The 23,270-nt window shown below is 36.8% G+C and overlaps 1 protein-coding gene across 2 annotated transcripts in view; it reads left to right on the top strand.

Moving 5' to 3' along the window:
- The window catches only part of USP9X (ubiquitin specific peptidase 9 X-linked), a 156,671-nt gene that overhangs the window by 89,260 nt on the left and 44,141 nt on the right, over positions 1 to 23,270 (top strand). For both annotated transcript variants that reach the window (XM_081793514.1, XM_081793513.1), the window contains exons 15-24: positions 3,246 to 3,333; positions 6,199 to 6,541; positions 8,938 to 9,033; positions 9,451 to 9,662; positions 10,603 to 10,843; positions 11,176 to 11,325; positions 12,509 to 12,629; positions 20,465 to 20,595; positions 20,786 to 21,064; positions 23,026 to 23,151. In XM_081793514.1, coding sequence (XP_081649640.1) covers positions 3,246 to 3,333; positions 6,199 to 6,541; positions 8,938 to 9,033; positions 9,451 to 9,662; positions 10,603 to 10,843; positions 11,176 to 11,325; positions 12,509 to 12,629; positions 20,465 to 20,595; positions 20,786 to 21,064; positions 23,026 to 23,151 — 1,787 coding nt within the window. The remainder of the gene's footprint in view (positions 1 to 3,245; positions 3,334 to 6,198; positions 6,542 to 8,937; positions 9,034 to 9,450; positions 9,663 to 10,602; positions 10,844 to 11,175; positions 11,326 to 12,508; positions 12,630 to 20,464; positions 20,596 to 20,785; positions 21,065 to 23,025; positions 23,152 to 23,270) is intronic.

The raw sequence follows: 23,270 nt of genomic DNA, 5'->3' as shown, positions 1-23,270 counted from the left end.
AGTTGGCTGACCTATATATATAATAATTCCTGATTTCAAAACTTAATACAAAATAAACATAACCCAGTGTAATACTAACATGAGAATAGATGTATGCATCAGTGGAATAGATAGTCTAGAAATAGTTAAATTTATGTTAACTGATTTTTGTGAGTGGGAAGAATATTCAGTGGGAAAAGAAGTAATTTTTTGATAAATGTCGCTGGAAAGTTTGTATATGCACATCTAGGAGAATAAAGTTTGATCCCTTACCTCACACCATACACAAAACTTAGATCATAGACCTAAAAGTATAAAAGTCTTAGGAAGAAAACAAATTTTTGTGGCCTAAGGAGGAGAAAAGGTGGTGTATTGGAGCACATCAAAGCTTAAAACTTAACTGCTTCAAATGATTCAATAAAGTAAAATGACAGTCCAAGAATTGGAAAAGAAAATCTAAGTCCTATGTCTAATAAAGGACTTCTATCCAAAATATAGAAGAACTCTTAACAATTAAAACACAACCTAATTAGGAAATGGTCAGAGGATCTGTATAGACATTTCCTCCAATGGCCAAAAGCACAAAAAAGATGCTCAGTATCATTAGTTACTAAGGAAATGTGAATCAAAACTACATTGAGAACCTACTTCACACTTAGGATGACAAAAATAAAGATGACAAATGTTTACACAGCTCAGACTATACTAAAAATCATTAAATTGTGAATTTCATGGTATTTGAGTTATGTCTCGATGCTTTCTCAAAACTGAGCTGCTTTTATGAGTTATTAAATAGTCTCTAGGCAATTTGCATTCTGTAATGACAAGAACCAATTTATGTTAGCCATAGCCACTTGGATTTAATTTTGTCTGATTTAATATCTCCTGCTCTCGTCAGTTGGATGCGACAAGAGTCACAAATGCATCATCGTCTTTGGCTGCTAACTAGAGCTGAATGTTTACAAGGAAGACCACCAAACATGCTGTTTATGTTCTGGCAGCCCAGAATCTCCTCTGTAGTAACATGTCGAGTCTCTCCCTTTCTATTTAGCAATGAGGGATCGTCTTAAAGGAGGCTTTATGCCTAACATGGAGCTCAGACTCACAACCCCAAGATCAAGAGCTGCATGCTCTACCAACTGAGCCAGCCAGCTGTCCAGGGTCTAGTTCTTGATAAAGTGCTGGCACCTAAAAAGGGATGGGGGTATTAAAACTAGTGGGCAAAAGTTTAAGAAGCAGGATACTTACATAGTCTGAAGGCATCTCCCCACTACTTAATAAGAAGAGAAAAATAGTAAGTTTACACTGCAAAATCCTCATGGAAACACTTTGACCAAATGATCAAAGTTAACTTCGGTATTGTATCAGTGTTAATTGCAATGTTGTTATTTAAACAAATGTCTTCGTTATTTGGAAATATTTAAGTATTGGGGGAGTGGGGGCAGGTACAGAGCTATGTCTTCAACTGACTCTCAAATGGTTTAGAAAAATTACACTTACGTTATATGTGGCAACTAATGAAATAGATGCAGCGAAATGTAAACAACTGGTCATTGTGGGTGAAGTTGATAAGGGAATTCACACATTATTTTTGAAACTTGTGTTAGATGTGAAATTACTAAAATTTAAAATTTCCCCTAAAAAGGAACATGGCAGGCAAACAAAGCTGTGCATAAACTCCTTGTTTAGACAATAACAAAAAAGGCAACTGAAGTCCATTGATGATTCAGATATTTCAAGACTAATTCTCTGAAAAAGAAAAGTTCTACATAGTTGATTAGATTTGATCTTCTATCCAGTTTCTTGAGAAACTGTTTTAAGTCTGCATCTTGAGGAAATGGACTTTGATGGAAGTAGAGAAAACATGTTTAGGACTTTAGGTAGATGGCAATACATGTGGAAGTAGAAAGCGGTTCTAATATATTGTGCTTTTCTTACAAAAATATTAAAGGCAGATTTTATTTATTTGTTTAAAGTTTATTTTTTGAGAGCCCGCACACACAGCGGGGCAAGGGCAGAGGGAGAGAGAGAATCCCAAGCAGGCTCTGCACTGTCAGCACAGAGCCCGATGCGAGGCTCGAACTCACAAACCATGAGATTGTGACCTGCGCCGAAATAGAGTGGGATGCATAACCGACTGAACCATGCACGCGCCCCGAAAAGCAGATGTTTTTAAACACTCTGTGTTCCATATATGTTCCATCTTTACATCAGTCCCAAGATTTTCTTCACAGAAGAAACCACTAGTTTTGAAGAGTTTTTTACTATTTTTGGAAGGTCTCAAACAATTAGAATTCTTTGGCAGTAGCACACACGTACCATAAAGTCCATGATCTGGCGTGCAAATATCAGTAATGTTAAAGGGAAGCCACACAATTTCTTGTTCCTCCATACTTTGTACAACTTGCTGGAAGAAATGTCAATGATTTCCTCATGTTTGATAGCAGTTGTCAGCATTTGCTTCGTGTCTCTTTAGCCCCAAGCCACAGATGACCTTGACCATTTCCATGTCACACCACTTTTTCCAACGAAGTCAAAACAGAAAACAACTGTCCATAGTGTTTTCAGTACAGTGGGTTCTTTTTAAGATTTTTTGCCGTGGCCTTTCATTCCAAATAGACTTTTCCACCCACTGTATGTTTGAAATCAATGTAAAACCAGAGTTTACTACTAGCTTTCTTTTTTTTAAAGAAGGAATTTATAGATTAAGCTAGGCTTAGTGACCAACACTTACCCATGGTCATGATTGAAGGATAAGTTCTTTTGAATTTCTATGAGACTGTTCTAGACTTTTATAACATGCTACTGGTAATAACTATGATAACTGTACAGAATGGCACCTTATGTTTTTAGGTAAACATGAGTAATATTTTAACTAATTTTTCTCTATGAAGGTAGTTGTTAGTAGAACAGGAAGGAAGTTGAAACAGTTTTGTCTTGGTAGCTTATTTTCACAGATCGCTCGGGTCAGTCTTAGGCTGTAATCAAAAATTGCTTGTGTATACTGATAAGGCAAAAGGGCTGTGATGAAAAATTATTTTTGATAGCATATATAAAAGATCATTTTCTTTTGGTTATGTAAAAGAAAAGCTTATTTTTGTAGGGAAGGTAGGAGATGGGTAGAAACCATCAATAATTAATTAGTAAACTTCAGGTTGCCTTTTAATAAAGAATTAATGACTTCGTAACTGACTTAAATTTCCGTTGATTAAATTTGGTGATGTGGGTATCCATGTGTATAATGCCTGATTTTTCTTAATTTGCAGATCACGAAGACTATGACCCACAAACTGTGAGGCTGGGAAGTAGATATAGTCATGTTCAAGAAGTCCAAGAACGGCTTAACTTCCTTAGGTTTGTTTTAAATTATCAGTGTTGCTCTCTTTAAGACCCAGATAAGGAATGCTTAGTTAATGTGCTGTATGGTTAGGTCTTTGTTAGGTGATCTTTTTCCCTGCCATCTCGTATTTTCCCACGTGGAAATGATTACCTGAAAGTCCCAAGGACATTTCCCTATGTGCTTATTATTAAATACTTTAAAATTACTGGCTGATTTTTAACTCTTATTCTTTGCAATATTTGAACACATTTTAAGCTTTTGTATATACTTGTTCTTCATGTTTCTTTATGCTAGAAATAGGTTTATTTTTAGAGAATAAATTTCCATACTTTGACACAACCAGCTAGAGAATTGTATTGACCTTAACGGTATCCTAGTCAGTAGGGAAATGGAGTCAAAAGGCTGCTGGCCCAGCACCTCGAAAGAGTGGTTTGCATCCAGTGGTGTCTTGTTCATCCTAGCAGTGGCTGACAAAGGCCATCTGAATGAATAACATTATTCTGATGGGGATGAAGAAAAGAGGTTTATTCCCTTGAGCCAAAGCTAAATGTAGTCCATGGCTGAATTTGAATTTGCTCAGGGATAATTAGCCTTTAATGATCATACACTTAACAGATTTGAAATTGTTAAAAAGTTTTGTTGATGAGGGGTTTCTTGTGAATTCAGAAACCGCAGGCTGCAGAAGTGCTTATTCAGTTTCTAAGTGTGCTAAGAGAGATGCCCAGATTGTCAGTGCTTTGGGAAATCTATTGCGTTTATTATTTTGATACATTAGGGAATTTTCTCCTAAGCTCAGTTAATTAGGGACTTGTTTATTGAACTGTGTGCTTATTTATTGGAAAACATTTACATAAATAGTTACATAATGATTGTAACTTGAGGAAAAACTCTAGCCACCAAATTTCAAGAAATTCAGCATTGGTTTAAAGTGAAATGTTTTTTCTGTGTGTGTTTTGATTTTCAACCACCTGGATAGAAGGACCTGCCTCCCCAGATTGAGAATCACTTCCATAGTGAGTCATCATTATTGATGGGTTTGTGTTGTATCCCGTAGGTTTCCTAGAACAGAAAAATGGTTATGAGTCCTACTGTATTCAAGTTTGGAATCAGAGGACCTATTCTGCTCCTTGCTTTGTTAGTACCTGTCTTCATGACTTGTAGCAAAACACACTCAAGGGAAGAGAACCTCACGTTACTTACAATATACTTGGCCTGTGTTAAACAGTTTACACTTAATCCTCAGAGCAATGCGGAAGGCAGGTATTATCCCCATTTGATTCATAAAAAAATGGAGATTGACATGGCTTAATAGCTTCTTTGATATCTGGAAGCCCATACATAATGGCATTGCACTGCTCGACTGGATCTGACTTCAGGGTCGGTGCTCTTTATATTAGACCAGTGATTTTTGGAAATCTGTCTTGGAGCCTTAGGGCTTCTAAGGAGCTTCCTCCAAGATTTCTGAACAAGCGGTGGAGATTTGATCCCCATTTCTTCTTTCTTTCCTCCTCTTCCCAACAACTAGGGCAGCCCTGCTTTTATATATCAGACTTGAGAATAGAATTCTTGCTTTAAGAAAGTTTTCTGCTTGTTGTACTTTAAAAAAAACAAACAAAAAACTTTGAAAACAAATTCATGTTACCACACAGGACATTGCAGATCATATCTGTAAGTTAGAAGTAGCAGGGTTAGGTAGGACAAGGTGCTAGATACCTTCTTTAAGCTCACCAAAGCTTTTCAAATATCAAAGACCCTAGAGTTGAGATCCCAAAATGCTTTGAGATAATGAGAGAACCTATTCCCACGAAATACATGCACCTTACTTTATAACTGGGCAGGGAATCATCATTATGTGAGCTAAAAATTATGTGCTACTCAGAATAAAGTGTCTCGTTTCCTTTACTTCATCGATAGGGCAGTCAGGGTGGGTGGAGGAATGCTGAAAGAAATCTAAAGCTATGATAGAAGAGACTGCCACTGTCCCAAAATTCACCTTCATTGTCTTAATAACCAGTAGTCACAATACTAAAAAGACCCTAGAGAGCATCACTGAATAATTGATAAGCATTCTGTTAGATACTGACATAAAAAGTTTAAATCATATGTAGGTTATTCTGTTTAATGTGGCGAGGTACTGAGTGATGCATCTTAGACCATCAGGAAGCATTAAAACTTACGTAGTTTTGACCTAAAATTTGTTAATGAAATGGTTATCTGTGAAAGTCACTTGGGAACTACCTCATTTTCCAATAATGGCATATTAGCAGAATGGTAAAAGTCAAACAACCCATTAAATATAGTTGTTTTTTTTTTTTAAATTTTTTTAATGTTTTATTTATTTTTGAGACAGAGAGAGACAGAGCATGAACAGGGGAGGGTGAGAGAGAGAGAGAGGGAGACACAGAATCTGAAACAGGCTCCAGGCTCTGAGCTGTCAGCCCAGAGCCCGATGCGGGGCTCAAACTCACGGACTGAGAGATCATGACCTGAGCCGAAGTCGGACGCTTAACCGACTGAGCCACCCAGGCGCCCCCCATTAAATATAGTTTTGAAATGGCTGGATTCAAAGGCCAAACTGTTTAAGTTCAGGAAACAAATACTTAATTCAGTTTAAGTTCAATCACCTCACAGAGTTCCTGGCACATTTTAGGTGCCCAGTATGTGCTTGTTAAATGAATGAATGAATACCTAAGGGTTTTTTACTACAAGATGAAAGTTGAGGAATAGGTAAGCTTAAGATGTCAATAAGAATTGACATCTTTTTATCTGTAATTAAGGCGTAATTACGATAGATGGATTATTTCTACATATACTGCTAGATTGCCTTTCAGGATAAAAATTATGTAGATCTAATTGCTAATTTTCTATGTTTTTCCAAGATTTTTATTGAAGGATGGCCAACTGTGGCTATGTGCTCCTCAGGCAAAACAAATATGGAAGTGCTTAGCAGAGAATGCAGTTTACCTTTGTGATCGTGAAGCCTGTTTTAAGTGGTATTCCAAGTTGATGGGAGATGAACCAGACTTGGATCCTGATATTAATAAAGACTTCTTTGAAAGTAACGTGCTTCAGCTTGATCCTTCCCTATTAACTGAAAACGGAATGAAATGTTTTGAGCGATTCTTCAAAGCTGTGAATTGTCGAGAAGGAAAACTAGTAGCAAAAAGGAGGGCATATATGATGGATGATTTGGAGTTAATAGGATTAGACTACCTTTGGAGGGTAAGTGAAAAGTAGGAACTTTGTCAACATTCTTTCTGATGAAATATTTCAAATAGAGAAGGAGTCACAAGTTTGCATGTAAATTACGTATATATGCTGATCTGATGCTTGTCTAGAAGGTAGTGGTAGTTCACTTTTGTCTTATTGTATCATTTGTCATTAGGTTTTTTCTTCTCTCTCTCCCTTCCCCCCCCCCCCGTTTTGTCACTGATAATCCTTTTTGTCTTGGCTTAGAGTCTGATCATTCCAGGTGTATTTAGAAATATACTTACCATATAGATTTTTCATTCCCCTGCCCCCCCACAGAAGTCATTGTTCTTCCTTTTGTTTCATTCAGTGTAGATCCTGTTTCTTCTCCTTCATTGTTTTGTTTTGTTTTTTAACGTTTATTTGTTTTTGAGACAGAGCATGAACGGGGGAGGGGCAGAGAGAGAGGGAGACACAGAATTGGAAGCAGGCTCCACGCTCTGAGCCATCAGCCCAGAGCCTGTCGCGGGGTTCGAATTCACGGACCGTGAGATCGTGACCTGAGCCAAAGTCGGACGCTTAACCGACTGAGCCACCCAGACGCCCCTCCTTCATTGTTAATTTTACATTATTATACATGCAATGCTAAAATAGAGGACAGAAGAGAAGACTATTTAGAATGGGTTACAAATGTATACTTTATTGGCACAGTTTTAACTTGTGATGTTTTTAAACACCCGAGGGAATGAAATATTACTGTCTTATTTTTCCACCTTTGTATTTTTTTTTTATTAAAAAATTTTTTAAATGTTTATTTTTGAGACTGAGACAGAGCCTGAATTGGGGGGGGGGGGGGGACAGAGAGTAAGTGAGAGACAGAATCTGAAGCAGGCTCCAGGCTCTGAGCTGTCAGCACAGAGCTGGACGCAGGGCTTGAACCCACGAACCATAAGATCATGACTTGAGCCAGAGTCGGACACTCAACCAACTGAGCCACCCAGGCGCTTCTCCACCGTTTTAGTATTAAAATATATATGTGCTTGAGATAAAATGGATGCAACATCATATTAGTTTCAGGTGCACAGCATAATGATCTGATATTTGTATATATTGTGAAATGATCACCACAATAAATCTAGTTAACAATCATCACCACAAGTCATTACAGATTTTTTTCTTGTGATGAAAACATTGAAAATTTAGTCTCCTAGCAACGTTCAAGTATGCAGTACAGTATTAACTGTAGCCACTGTGTTGTACATTACATCCTCAGTATTTATTTTATAAATGGAAGTTTGTACCTTTTGACCACTTTCACCCATTTCGTCTATTCCCCGCCTCTGGCAACCGCCAGTCTGTTCTGAGTTGTTTTTTTATTTGTTTTTAGATACCACATACACATGAGATCATGCAGTATTTGTCTTTCTCTGAACTTTTTTCACTTAGCACAATGTCCTCAATGTCTCTCCATGTTGTGCCAATATAGTATTAATATATTATTTTTACTTTTAAATATCTGACTTGTTCATAGCAGTTTATATTGGGTTTTGGATATATTTTTCTGCAAACTGTAGACTCTTTACTGTGTCATTTGATTTTTCAGACTTTAAGTGGGTTTCAATATTTTTAAACAGCCAGAACCTTTTTAAAAGTAAAAATTTATAGGGGCGCCTGGGTGGCTCAGTTAGTTGAGCATCCTTCTTCAGCTCAGGTCATGATCTCATGGCTCGTGAGTTTGAGCCCTACATCGGGCTCTGTGCTGACAGCTCAGAGCCTGGAGCCTGCTTCAGATTCTGTGTCTCCCTCCTTTTCTCTCTCTGCCCTTCTCCCGCTCACACTCTTTATCTCTCTCAAAAATAATGAACGTTAAAAAAAAATTAAATAAAAATATATACAGTACTCCAAAATGTAAAACTGGTTGGACAAGGGAGAGCCAGTTTTTTTGTTTCTGTTTTTTGTTTTTCTCTGCTCATTCTCCCTGAGAATTCTCCCTCATTCACACTTTGTTTCTTTTTAACTAATTTTCACACTCTTTTCTTTTTAACTAATTTTTAACATATCTTTTATTTCCTTTTAACTAATTTGAATTCCTCCTTCAGTCTCACAACTTGGTTACCAAGTTGATTTGCAGGGTTCACTAATACTACTCAAAGCATATTTTATTCTTAGTAAAATGTGTCTTCCATTCTTAAATTGCTTTAGTCAAAGACTTGAGTTTTGCATTTTATTACTCTTTTCAGTTTCTTAATTTTACTTGACTTACTTGATTATCAAAGTAAATATACCCTTAAATTATGGAATACTGTATTGAAAATAATGGTTTTTCATGGGTATGAAATATCCATATTTCAATGGATATGGTTTGAATTGAAATGTCCACCTAAAATATGTCATGAAAGTTGTTTACACTTGAATCTTTTTGAACCTAGGTGGTGATTCAAAGTAATGATGATATTGCCAGCAGAGCTATAGATCTACTTAAAGAGATATATACAAACCTTGGTCCAAGGCTGCAGGTCAATCAGGTGAGGATTTACATTCACTAAAACGTCCACAAATTAGAGTTCTAGTTAACGAACTCTTTTGCTTATAAGAATTTTTTGAATTCTGAATTAACTAAGTTATTTGTTTCAACTCTGATTAAATGTATACCTACAATATTTGTCTGTATTATCATTCCACAAAATGCTGTTTAGACAACATGAATCTTGATTACTTCAAGTGATTATTTTGTGTATATTTATGGCATGAGATATCAACTGAATTTCTTTTGATTTTACTACCTACTTTGAAGCTCATTCTTTAATTTATACTTGTTAACTTACATAACTCTGGCTTCCTTTGACAAAATGTGGTGTGTTTTATTATCAGTGTAGACATTGGTTAAATATCATGGCAATTAAAGTATCTTGGACTGTCTTTATTTGGCCCATTATTTGTAGGTGGTGATCCATGAAGACTTCATTCAGTCTTGCTTTGATCGTTTGAAAGCATCTTATGACACGTTGTGTGTTTTGGATGGTGACAAAGACAGTATTAATTGTGCAAGGCAAGAAGCTGTTCGAATGGTTCGAGTGTTAACTGTGTTAAGGGAATATATAAATGAATGTGACAGTGATTATCACGAGGAAAGAACAATTCTACCTATGTCAAGGTTTGTGAATAACTGATCTACTAATTAATTACTTGGTATTTTTCCTAGAATCTATTTTTTGTTGTTGTTGGTAGGGCATTAAGTCTAGTTTTCTCCATCTATTTATTTATTGCCGTTCACTTTATTGCCTGTTAGTTAAGTCTTGTCAAGGATATTTTGCAGTTGGAAGTATTTCAATGCTGTTCATTTATACGGTTAAAAATAATTGCATAGTCAGATTGGAGAATTAACTGGAAATAACTCTTAAAAGCTGCTTTTGACAGATAGCTGATATGTCAAGAAATACTTCCAAATGATGTACTGGTATTTCTGTTAAAGTCTCACCATTGAGTAATTCAAATAGTATTTATAATTTAGAGATGTTTATAGAATGAAGGCCATCAGTATTTATTTTAAAAGAGTTCTCTTTGTTGACCATGAAACTATATTAAGTTGCCTCTTGAATGTGAATTTTAGTTTTTCTGTCTTATCTATAAGAAGATATTATCAACAAATATTCGGTGTCTAAATTTTGATATTAATAATTTTTCACGAAATATTTACATCTTTGCATTTTTGTTAATATTCTCAAGCTAAAGTATCTTTCACATTTAAAAATAGTCTTAGTGAGTTGCATTTTCATGGCATTACATAGAATATTGTTAACTCAGGTCTCTGATTTAATTTCTTAAAACTAGACCTCTCATTTTCTGCAACCATAGGTACAAGAATAACAATGAGATAGGATTGTTGTATTTTTAAAGATTGCTTAAAATATTTATAATTAGAGGGCAGTAGGGGCACCTGGATGGCTCAGTCGGTTGAGTGTTCAACTCTTGATTATAAATTTTTATTTTCAAGATCCTAAAAATACGTATCCTTTAACTCACTTTTTCTTGTTTAATAAGAAGATAGGAAATCCTGCTGATGAGGGTGATTTTTTTTCTTTTCTTCCCCCCAGAGCTTTCCGTGGTAAACACCTCTCTTTTATAGTTCGATTTCCAAACCAGGGCAGACAAGTTGATGACTTGGATGTATGGTCTCATACAAATGATACGATCGGTTCAGTACGACGATACATTCTCAATCGTATTAAAGCCAATGTTGCCCATACAAAAATTGAGCTCTTTGTGGGTGGTGAACTGATAGATCCTGCAGATGACAGAAAGTTAATTGGACAATTAAACTTAAAAGATAAATCGGTAAGTATCTACAGTTGCCAACCTTTTCAAGAAAGTCAAACCTGAGACTGTTTTTCATTTCACTAGTTAATATTTCATTCGACATGTTATGTGTGAGGCTCTATATTAGTTATTTGGATTACAACCCTACATAAGACTGGCATTATGGTACTTACAATATAGTAGAAGAACGGATTTCTAAAAACAAAACTATTTAAGTGGTTATTAGGCAACACCTATAAATTGAATTTCTAGAAGTATAGCCCGTAGGGTTTTTTTTGTTGGTACGTTACTGACTTCTGTTTTGCATATTTTTCCTGGTTTTTGATAATAACTTAGTGTATTATTTTCAGCTAATTACAGCCAAACTTACACAAATAAGTTCCAATATGCCTTCAAGCCCTGATAGCTCTTCTGATTCCTCAACTGGATCTCCTGGAAACCATGGGAATCATTACAGTGATGGTCCCAATCCAGAAGTGGAAAGCTGTTTGCCTGGGGTGGTGAGTAGATGGTTTTGAGTTACTGTATGCAAGGCATTATGCGAGGTTCTTTGAGAATAAAGAAATAAGGTTTGACCTTGTATCAACCACCTGCTCCCTGCCCCCTATGCAGTGGAAAATTCACGTATAACTTCAAAACTCCCCCAAAACTTAACTATTCATAGCCTAGTGCTGACTGGAGGCCTTACCAGCAACATGAACAGTTGATGAACATGTTATTTCATATGTTACAGGTATTGTTTATTGTGTTTTCACTGTTTTATACTGAATGTATGTATTATATACTGTATTTTTACAATAAGCTACAGAAAAGAAAATGTTAAAATCATAAAGAGAAAACATTTACTGTACTTCTGGGGAAAAAATCTGTGTAAGTGAACCTGTGCAGTTTAAACCCATGTTGTTCAAGGGCTCTAGCTATATACAGAATAGTTCTTTTTTGTTGAGAAGCTTAGTTTAATGAAGCAAAATAGCAAAGAACTGTATAGTTAACCATCAGCTTCAGAATAGATCTCCCCCCCCCCCCCCCCCACTCATGGTTGCGCTCTCAAAATTAAGTAAACCTTAAAAAAAAAAAAATTCCCTTTAGATACAATAATATGTTTACATAAAATTATCTATTATACAGCGTAATTATAACTATTGAATGTATAAACTTAGAAAACTACCACTGTATTTTGTATTTGTACCACAGAAATGAACCCTTTCTTCACAACTGTTTCTGTAGGAAAATGTCTATAATCTTTCTCAAGTCAGTTACATATCTCGTATGTTAAGAAACCCTGATTCCTCTCTTACTTCCCCTCCCCAAGAAAATTTTAATGGCTATGGTGATAACCAGCCACTCCAGTGTCAGAAGAATTGGCCCCCTACGACAATTGAATTAGGAATTTATTAGCAGGCATGACAGCCTTTTGTATGTATAGAGTCTAACTTGTAGGCATGAGAGAAATAATGTAACAAAATAGTAAAAGAGCTGTCACACAGAAATTACCAAAGATGGCTCGGGTAATATATTCAGTCTGCATTGTGAAGGATTTATACAGGTGGGAAGATGGGTAAGGCAGGCCTTTTTAGAGAGTAGAAATGAAATAAACAAAACTGGAAATTAATTTATTTGGGGGTTCTTTTATTGGGGGACGTATAATTTATACGTCAATATTTTGTGTATTGTGTATTCTAGATTATGTCACTACATCCCAGATACATCTCTTTCCTTTGGCAAGTTGCAGACTTAGGTAGCAGCCTAAATATGCCGCCTCTTAGAGATGGAGCAAGAGTACTTATGAAACTTATGCCGCCAGGTAAGAATTTTTTTTTTATATGTATAATGTTCGTGAAGTACATGCTGGACAATAATGTGGTATATTAATAAATTCTGTTTCTAGATGGAACATACTTTGTGGTATAGAATACCATGTCAGGAAATGGCAAAATACAGCCCACTGCCTGCTTTTGTACGGCCCAGGAGCCAAGGATGGTTTTTACATTTTTAAATAGGTGGGGGGAGAAAATTAAGAGAATACCATTTTATAGTTTATGTAAATTGTATGAAATTTACATTTTAGTGTCCTAAACAAACTTTTATCAGTGTACAGCCATGCCCATTCACTTATATACTATCTGTGGCTGCTTTTGTTTTAAAACCGTAGAGCTCTGTAGTTGTGGCCAACATGCTATGGCCTGCAAAGCCTTAAATATTTACTGTCTGGCTCTTTACAGAAAAAACGTGCTGACCTCTGCACCGTACTATGGGCCATGTGTCCTCTGTGGCACTGCTCCTTTTTTATTCCTTAGAGACAACCACTTTAACGTGCAACTCTTTTCTTGTATATGGATATTGCTATTATGTCTATAAATCTCTTAAACTGTATGTATCAATTTTGGATACCTACTGAGTTTTTTACGGAGATGAAAACTTTATACTCACATCCTCCCCATTTTTGCTTGAATTCTTACCTAAAATTGACACTAAAGGAGCACCTGGCTGGCTCATTTGAGAGAATATGCAAGTCTTGATCTCAGGGTCACGTGGTCGAGTCCACCACTAACTGGGACACTAAAATGTAGATTTACATTTGGTGAAAAGTAGTTTGCCTGGATTACTGACAACTTTGTTCTGGATTTAATGATTTCCCCTTTTCGTTTTCTTAATTTTCTATACACCTATCACTAGTTCATCCCACATATCTTCTAGTAACTTCTCAAAATAAGTTCCCATTATTATTTGCATTATATAATCTGTTAGGTTTCACTATTTTCTAGAGCTTTTCCTCTTCCTCGTCTTCCTCCTCCTCCTCCTCCTCCTCCTCCTCCTCCTCCTCCTCCTCCTCCTCATATCTGGTGGTTTCTTTCTATGGCAGGATCCCTATTCTCAGGTTCCTATATCTTGGGCCTTTCTTGATTTTTTTCTTATTTTTTTTTCTCCCCTCCCCCATGAATGTCTTCTTCACCCTGCTTGGGCTGTAATATCCTAGACTAGGCAGCCCTGTCACATAGAGTTTAAATAGCACGAGTAAAAATAATTAGTGTCTTCAGAGATAACTTGAACAGCCCACCAGATAGTTGAGTATGGCTGAAGACTGCCTCAAGAGTCTTCATAAAAGACATGGGAACAATAGAAATTGATGAGTTGATAGTGCTGAGATTATAATAAAGATGGAAGTGGAGCTCAGAGACAGATGAGCTACCATTAAAGTGGGCACAGAACAAAGTAAAGCCTGCCAAGAGTCATGAAAGGCTGGGAGTGTACCGGGGAAGGTGCTCACTTTTCATTTTCCTAAAAAGTTAAAAGGGCTTCGTCCTGCACAGCTGCCAGGCCAAGGGGTTTTTGGTTAGTTGGGTTTGGGTTTGGTTGTTCTTAAAAGTTACACTTCTTCTCCTGCTATACTGGCTCCCATTGTCTGGGAGAAATCACGTGTGAGCAAGCTCACCTTTCACATCATACTGACACCCTTTTGTTTGCCATTTGAATGTGAGCTAATTGGGGTTTTAGAAAGAAGTGTTACAACTTAACAGACTGTACTTATTACCCTGAAAGCTATTACTGGTAGATACATTATTGTATTCTGTTCCCTGCTTGTCTCTGCTTTTTGTAGAGTCCCTTTTTCCTATTAAAAACTTTTTCTGGGGCCTCTTGGTGGCTCAGTTGGTTAAGCATCCAACTTCAGCTCAGGTCACTATCTCACAGTTAGTGAGTTCAAGCCCCACATTAGATTCTCTGCTGTCCACGCACAGCCCACTTCAGATCCTCTGTCCCCCTCTATCTTTGCCCCTCCCTCCCCTCAAAAATAAACATTAAAGGGGTACCTGGTTGGCTCAGTTGGTTAAGCTTCTGAATTTGGCTCAGGTTGTGGTCTCAGCATTCATGAGTTCAAGCCCCGCGTCGGGCTCTGTGCTGACAGCTCAGAGCCTGGAGCCTGCTTCCGATTCTATGCCTCCTCCTCTCTCTGCCTCTGCCCCTCCCCCACTCATACTCTTGTTTCTCTCTCAGAACATTGAAAAAAAAAATTCTTAATAAATAAAATAAGCATTTAAAAAACCTGTTATTCTTATTGAAATAACTTCAAACTTACAAAGAATAGTACAATCTTCCCTTCCCCAGATTCAATAGTTGTTAACATTTTGCTATAGTTGTTACATCTCTCTCTCTCATCTGCATCAGAGATTGATGATCTCCTTTGGAGAACAAGTTGTAGATACCGTATCTTTTTATCCCTGAATACGTATTGCTTTCTAAGAACAAGGACATTCTCTTAATACTACCACAGTATCAGAAAATATATAGCATTGATAATTTATTATAATTTACAGACCTTACACACATTTTCCCAATAATGAACCTTACAACAGTGTTTTCTGGTTGAGGGTCCAATTTAGGTTCTTATATTGCATCATTCGTTGGTATCTTTAATCTGGAGCAGTTTCTCAGTCTTTGTCTTTTATGACTTAGACGGTTTTGAAAAGCATGGATCAGTGGTGTTGAATGTGTTTGTTTGGGGTTTTGTCTGTTTCCTGATGGTTATATACAGGTTGTACATTTTGTCAGTACCACTTATGTGATGCTCTGTCTTTCTAAGAGCATTCTATCAGGAGGCACATGTCCATTTGTCCTTTATTGGTGACATTATCCAAGATCACTTAATTGATACCTGTCAAGTTTCTCCAATGTAAAGTTATTTTTCCTGTTTTTGGAGAGATGTTTTGAGACCCTGTAACTTTTTCCTCCTCAAACTTTTACTTGTTTTACCATTCTTTGTGATGATTGCCTGAATGGGTTCTTCCTGTGATGGTTACAACATGGTGATTTCGTTTTACTTGATTTTTCTTTCTTCGTTTATTGGTTGGCAAAGTAGAACCCCATTTGTTGTGTTTTATATGTATATATAACCCTGTTGGGTTATAGCTATTATAATCATAACTGATTTTGATGTTCAGTTGTCCCAGATGTGGTCATTGGATGGACCTAATGCCTTGTTATATAGCCTCATCATTATTTGAGTATGTTATTACTTTCTGGTAAAAGATGTTTGCAGCTCATCTAGTACTTTATCCTAGCCCTGTAGTCAGCCATTTCTCCTTTCAGTGATGATAGAGGATATTTAGGAACAAAATCTGAGAACTAAATTGGGTTTAATACTGGGGTATCTTGTTTCTAGGCCTTTTCATTAAATTGAGGAAGTTAATGCACATCTCTATCAGTTTCTGTGTCTGTCTCTATTAGGAAAAAACACGGGTTCATACTGGTCCTACTCCAGCTTCTTGGTCTCTTGCCATTTCATATTTGTATCTGTCTCTACATTTCTGAGCTGTTTTCTTCCCATTTTCATCAATTTGTTGTTGGGATGGGGCATGGCTTATGTATGCAGACTTCAGCAACTTTGGTTTGGTCTTTGATTCATCTCTACTTTCCCAACTACCTATTGTTTTCATATTCTTAGCTTTTCTAGGATTCAGTGGGCGCATTAACTTACTAAGTACCCTCTTCCCCTCACAAGTGCTTCCTGGTTCATCGAAGCCAGATTATCTGTCTTCCATCTCCTCTATACCTTCAATGATTTGATTTGTTCATATCTTTCTAATGTTTCTTCATCTCCTATTTGTATGTCCTTTTGATATTGTATATTTTGTAATCATTCTCTTTGTGGTGTGGTTTGTGGATTCATTGCTGATAAAAACAGTTCAATAATTGTCCCAGGTAATTGTTAAAACTGCTTTGTGTTACCATTATCTCCTTTTTCTAAAGCAAACATCATGTTGACATTTCCCATCTTGTTTTCTGATTCCTATGAGACATAATCAGTTCAAGTATTTAGGTTCTTAACTAAAGCTTCTCTCAACCATTTAATTTAATCCTTAACCCTTACCTGTTGTATTATTTAGGATTTGTATTGTCTTATTTACTAGTGTTTGAGTAACAGTTACTGTTGCTTTATGTATGCAGAGTCATCCTTCACAGCGTACTTGAAAACACCCTAGAATCTCCGATCTCATGATTTGCGCATAATGCCACCACAGAGTAAGCTCTTGCCAGTAGCTCAAGCAAGAGTGCTTTTTTCATATTTCAAAGTATAGTACCTAAATTTGAAAAGGCCAGTAGACCTTTCCATATTCATATTACAGTAGACAAATCAGGCTTTGGACACAGATGGACTTGAGTTCAAGTTCTGATTCAAGTTGCTATTCCATGCCTTCAACATGTTTTCTTTGTCTTTCAAAACTTCCTTATTTATGTAACTGGGCTAATAACTATTTCATGGGATTACAGGGATTACATGAGTGGCATATGGAAAACCTATTGCCTAATGACTGATACTTAATGAGTATTCAACAAAATGTTAAACTCACTGTGACTATGGTTGCTACATGTACATAAACACCTGCTTGTGCACGTGCTCTCCTTCCTTTAAGAAAAGACGCAGATAATCATTTAGTGTTTGTACACACTTGCTGCATATATTTTAAAGGGGGAGAACACCAAGATGGAATTAATAGCTTTTTTCCAAGCCATCAACTTTACCTCTCTTCGTTCATTCTGAATCTGCCTGAAGTCAGGTGCTTCCGGTATGGGTTGCTGTTAAACTTAGAATGTAATGTTCTCCAGTCTTCTCTGTGTAGGTAATTTAATCTCTTGTAATTTAGACTGTACTCAGGAGTTCCTGTGTCCTTTCCCTACATGCACCAGGAAAACAGATTCTTCCTTCATACTGGGTGGTTAAAATGTACACAGCTTTACGAAGCACAATGAGTTGCTTTTCCTATTCAGTGCTTCCTTTTTTCCCACTAGTTTGGTCTAATTAATATCTTAAAATATGTTGGAATCCATTATAAGCACTTCATATTTATTAGCTCATTGAAGCCTCACAACATCCCTATGAAGCTATTAACTATTTTTAATCTATATTTTAAAGATGGGGAAACCGAGACCCAGCTGTTAAGTTACTTGACTAGGGACATGTAGCTTAAACGACAGTTCTAGGTTTCACATGCAGGCGGTTGGCATTTATACTGTTATAACTCTGTGTTACTGTGCGTTTTCTATACATTTTAATAATCCACTGCAACATATAATTGATTAGGTTAGGTATCTTTTTGAAAGACAAGGGAATAAACTAAAATCTTAACTATATCTGGATGACAGGATTGTGTACGGTTTAAATTTTTCTCCGTTTTCCATGTTGTGTGAAATGAGCTTTGCATATCATTGGGCATCTGAGATCATTTAGATTGAAGAATGCTATAGTTGGAATAGCCACTAATGATCATTTGGTTTACATAGCACAGGTGAATAACATAATGCAACATTAAATGATTTGCTTAGTATTCACTGCTTTTTCTTAGTTTGTATTTCCTCCTACTCCCTTTTGCCTTCATCCTTCACTCAATATTTTTAAACCAAGCAAGACATTCTCATACAGCATATGAATTTGTTTTTTAGAAAGCAATTTGATGATATATGCAGAGGTCTTGGACGTTGGTGATTCTGCTTGCAGGATTTATTCCTGATGAAATAAATAATTGCAAGATTTAGCTGCTAGGATCTTGAGTGTTTAAAAAATATATATATTGGAAACAACCTAAATGCCTAATAATATGCAACTGGTAAAATGACACAATGTCATTTTACTCACCAGTTAAAATAATACAGGGGAAGGGGCACCTGGGTGGCTCAGTCAGTTAAGCTTCCAACTCCTGATCTCGGCTCAGGTCATGATCTCACAGTTTGTGGGTTCGAGCCCTGCATCGGGCTCTGCACTAACAATGCAGAGCCTTCTTGGGATTTTCTCCCCCTCCCCTCCCCCCCTCCCCCTCTCTCCCCCCCCCTCTCCCCCCCTCTCCCCCCCTCTCTCCCCCTCTCCCCCCCTCTCCCCCCCTCTCTCCCCCTCTCTCCCCCTCTCTCCCCCTCTCTCCCCCTCTCTCCCCCTCTCTCCCCCTCTCTCCCCCTCTCTCCCTCTCTCTCCCTCTCTCCCCCTCTCTCCCCCTCTCTCCCTTCCCTGCTCACACTTGCTTGCTCACTCTCTGTCACCAAATAACTAAATAATAATTTTTTAAAATAAATCTTTAAAAATAATACAGGGGATGACTAATGACCTGAGAAGCTATTCACAGATGTTTGATGATAAGTTAATATTTTAGGTACATTATATGTCAGTATCTCTTCAGAAAAGGGAAAACCATCAATTGTAAAACAAACTGAAGATTTTTTTTGGTAAGGTATTTATTTCTAGGCTATGGAAATTATAGTAATAGATCTTTATTCTTCAAAAAAGCTTTTAATTTTTTTAAAGCAATCTTACTTATCAAGTGGTGTTTTAATCATAGCGCATTTAATTATTTGGGAGATAATTTGATCAACAGAGTACTTCTTAGCAAACTGTAAGAGACTCTTAATGATAGAGAACAAACTGAGTGTTGATGGAGGGAGGTGGGTGAGGGGTGGGTTCAATGGGTGATGGGCATTAAGATGGACACTTGTTGGGATGAGCACTGGATGTTGTGTGTAAGTGATAAATCACTAAATTCTGCTCTTGAGACCAATATTACACTGTATGTTAACTAGAATTTATATAAAAATTTGCAAACAGTAAAGTACGTTCTAAAGTTGATGGACTATTCTTAAGTGTGAATGTTTGGTAGCCAATGCCAAGTTGTATCATGGTATTTTTTTTTAACTGTCTTTTCACTATGATTTAAAAGAAACTTGTATTTTAATACCATGAAGGGAAAAAAAAAAAAAAACTGTGCTTGCTTTGAGGTTAACATTAATCATTACAGGTTTCTCCTGCTACTCCAAAGTAGAGTGTTCCTATGAAAACTTTTATAAGCCAAAACTGGTATAAAGCAAAGAGGCATTTACCATTTATGTGGAAAAATTTTTGAGTGTTCCCAGTTAACCTCTTAGGCTTTTCTGATACCTAAGGGCACATGTTGTTTTAACAGATGCACAAATTAAGAAAGAGCATAGATGCTCACTCACAGAGGCAGCTCGAAGCTCTGGCGGCTTGATGCTGAGTGTAGTTCCCAGGGAAGGAGCTTGGCGTGGCCACTCTCGCTGCTCAGGGCTGTATGCTGCCTCTTTAACAGTTCTCTGCAGAATAAACACTGAGTGCTATTTTTGCTTTTTGCCTCTTTTCATAAAGGTGAAGTTGTGTTAGGTGGAGGGTCCCTATGTTCCTTTTTTTTTTTCTTCCCATCTTTCCTGTTAAAGTTCAGTTTCTAAGGTAACCACTAAGCCCCTTTCAGGAAAATAAACCAGTTAGCGGATAGTGTCATAAAGGTTAATAATAGAGAAGTTGGAAGGAACGGCTTCTCATTTTTTATCTTGTTCTTTTCAATAAGAATTACTTCCTTTTGAAGTGTACTGTATTTTTTAGGTTTCCACTGGCTGAAGAGGCATGTTGATTTGAGATCTTTTAGTGGAGACTGCCTCATGTTTGGGTTGACTGATTAGAGAGTCCTGGTTCATTGTAATGTTTATTATTATTTTTAATCCAGATCTGGCTATTTCTTGAGAAGTATGAGCCTGTAATTCAGTGAATTGATTGTTATGCCATATTAAAGTAGTCTTCAAAATATCAAAAGTGAAGTACTATGAATGCATGAATTATGTTTTTAGACCATATCTCCTGTTTTCTTACAGATAGCACAACAATAGAAAAATTAAGAGCTATTTGTTTAGACCATGCCAAACTTGGAGAAAGCAGCCTTAGTCCATCTCTTGACTCGCTTTTCTTTGGTCCTTCAGCCTCACAAGTGCTATACCTAACAGAGGTTAGTTTTTTCCCTTTTGAATTTACTTAATGTTCTTTGAACTTGACCTTTTACATGGTATTGTGAAGAACGTGGATACAATTTATAATGAAAAATTTTTCAAATGGTCAAGAATTTCTTCACAATGATGATAGGGAAAATAGAAATTACCTTTTTAAACCCTTTTAATATAGTTCTTTTCTTTTTCCAGGTAGTCTATGCCTTGTTAATGCCTGCTGGTGCACCTCTGGCTGATGATTCCTCTGATTTTCAGTTTCACTTCTTAAAAAGTGGTGGCCTACCCCTTGTCCTGAGCATGCTAACCAGAAATAACTTCCTACCAAATGCAGATATGGAAACTCGAAGGGGTGCTTACCTCAATGCTCTTAAAATAGCCAAACTGTTGCTAACTGCCATTGGCTATGGCCACGTTCGAGCTGTGGCAGAAGCTTGTCAGCCGGGTGTAGAAGGCGTGAATCCCATGACATCGGTAATAGACTTTTTAAAAATGTCTTATTTATAGTAATAGTAATTTTTAAAGTTTGAGTTCAGAGGTGATTCAGAATGTTTCAAGTTCCTTTCCAGTGGTACCCTATTTTAAAGGTTTTCTTCTATTAAATGATATTTGTATTGAAAGTGAAAGTGCTTTTTACTGACTATCCTCTAATTTTAAGAGTACAATTCCTCCCTGTTCCTTTAAACTTTGACTTTCAGCTATTTTAAACCTGATAAAAACTGCATATGAATCTCTTATTAATTTGTAGCTAGCAGATATATGAAGATACAGTTGGTAATAAGAAAGTTGTAATTGACTTAGCCTGTGGCCAGCCTCTCTTCCCATCTTGATAGGCTTAACCTTCAGGTCTGAACTTATTCTTAATCTGTCTTTGCCTTGGTGGTATCCTTGCTCCACTTCATTCTGACTAAAATTTGAGGTCTTCTGTATTCATCATAAGTGGCCAAAGAAGATAAAACCTTCAGGAATATAGATTCTTTCTTTTGTAAATGGCTTAGGTCTTAATCAGGGAATTGGAATATTGATTAGATCTGTAATATGATAAATCTGTGATACCGAGTAATATATATCGTGAAAATAGCATTTATAATTGTTTTAGGTGTGATAATGATATTGTGGTTATGTTTTAAAGGAAGTGCCCCTCCCTTTTTGTTTTTAATAATTGCTGAGGAGCACCTGGGTGGCTCATTCCATTGAGCTTCTGACTCTTGACTTTGGCTCATGAACCATGAGATCATGAAATCCAGCCTGGTGTTGGGCTCTGTGCTGAGCATGGAGTGTGCTTGGAATTCTCTCTCCCTCTCTCTGCCCCTCCCCTACTCATTCTCTCTCAAAATAAACATTTAAAAAAATAATTGCTGATATATTACAGATGAAACTATATGATATCCAGGATTTGCTTCAAAATAATTCTGGTGTTGGAGGGATTGGAAAGTGAGAGGGAGTGGTTAGATAAAACACTCTTGGTCCTTCTTTCATAATTATCGAAGCTGGGCTGTGGGTATGTGAGAGTTTATAATACTGTTCTCTCCCCTCTTGTATATGTAAGAAGTTTTCCTTTAAAACAGTAAAGAAAAACAAATGGCCTAAGTTTATATTGTTTTTTAGGGTCCCATGTTGGTTGGGATAAAAAATAGTGCTTCTATATTAAGATAAACAGATTCAAACCATGGTCCTTGACACAGGTGCTTAATGAAGTACGCAGAAAGTGATTACACTTTCACTTTTCTCCCAAGATTTATTCAGAAAATATGCCACTGTAGATACAAAGGTTTATAAATAATAGTCTCTAATCTCAAGGAACACACAGTTTATTAAGGAGCTAAAGGCAAACTTAGTAAAACAGACATGTCTTAAATACTAAGTATTTCCTACAACATAGAGAAAAGGAGTTAACTTGAAAGGCAGTCAGAATGGCCTGGCTAATAAGTACGAGTTTTTTTAATAGGTTTAAAAACTCGGTTATACTATTAAATAGAACAGTGGTACCTTTCATACATTGGTAATTTTATTCTGTTATGAAAATTCCTTAATGTTTCTCGTTTTCAAAGAAGACAAATGATGACCAGGGGAACTGGGAGCAGGGTCTCCCAGGAGCATGCACGTAAGAGACATGGAGTAATTTATTGAGCCTCTAGATAGGGTTGTGGAACCATCACTTCAGTTTATCTCTTACCTCTACAAGTTACGCTGAGCCCAGATGTAGAGACACAAGTTGAATTGAGCTAGAATGGGCATTTGCAGAGGGACATGTAGCACTAAGTAGCACAAGAAAAAGTGGAAGCCCACATTGTTTGCAAGATGGACTTTTTGTGTAAGTCCCTGTGGTTCTCCAATGTGTATGTATATATGGAAGGGGGGTCATCTTGAGGGAGTGGTGATGGGTGGGAGCTCTGCACAACTTACTTCCAGGTAAAATGGTTATGTTTTTTTAGGTCAACCAAGTTACTCATGATCAAGCTGTGGTGCTACAAAGTGCCCTTCAGAGCATTCCTAATCCATCATCTGAATGCATGCTTAGAAATGTGTCAATTCGTCTTGCTCAGCAAATATCTGATGAGGTTAGTATTAAAGTTTTTAAGCTCTGAAATCCTGCAAGGTTTGTTTCTTCCCACTTTTGACCCTCTGTTTAATTAAGAAATAACCCTTATCACAATTTAGGGCTCAGTTTTCCTAGGCC

The sequence above is a fragment of the Panthera onca genome, chromosome X, assembly GCF_046562875.1.
Source record: "Panthera onca isolate mPanOnc1 chromosome X, mPanOnc1 haplotype 2, whole genome shotgun sequence".
Taxonomy (NCBI): Eukaryota; Metazoa; Chordata; class Mammalia; order Carnivora; family Felidae; genus Panthera; species Panthera onca.
Note: the sequence above shows the minus strand (reverse complement) of the source record. Positions and strands in the feature narration are given on the sequence as shown.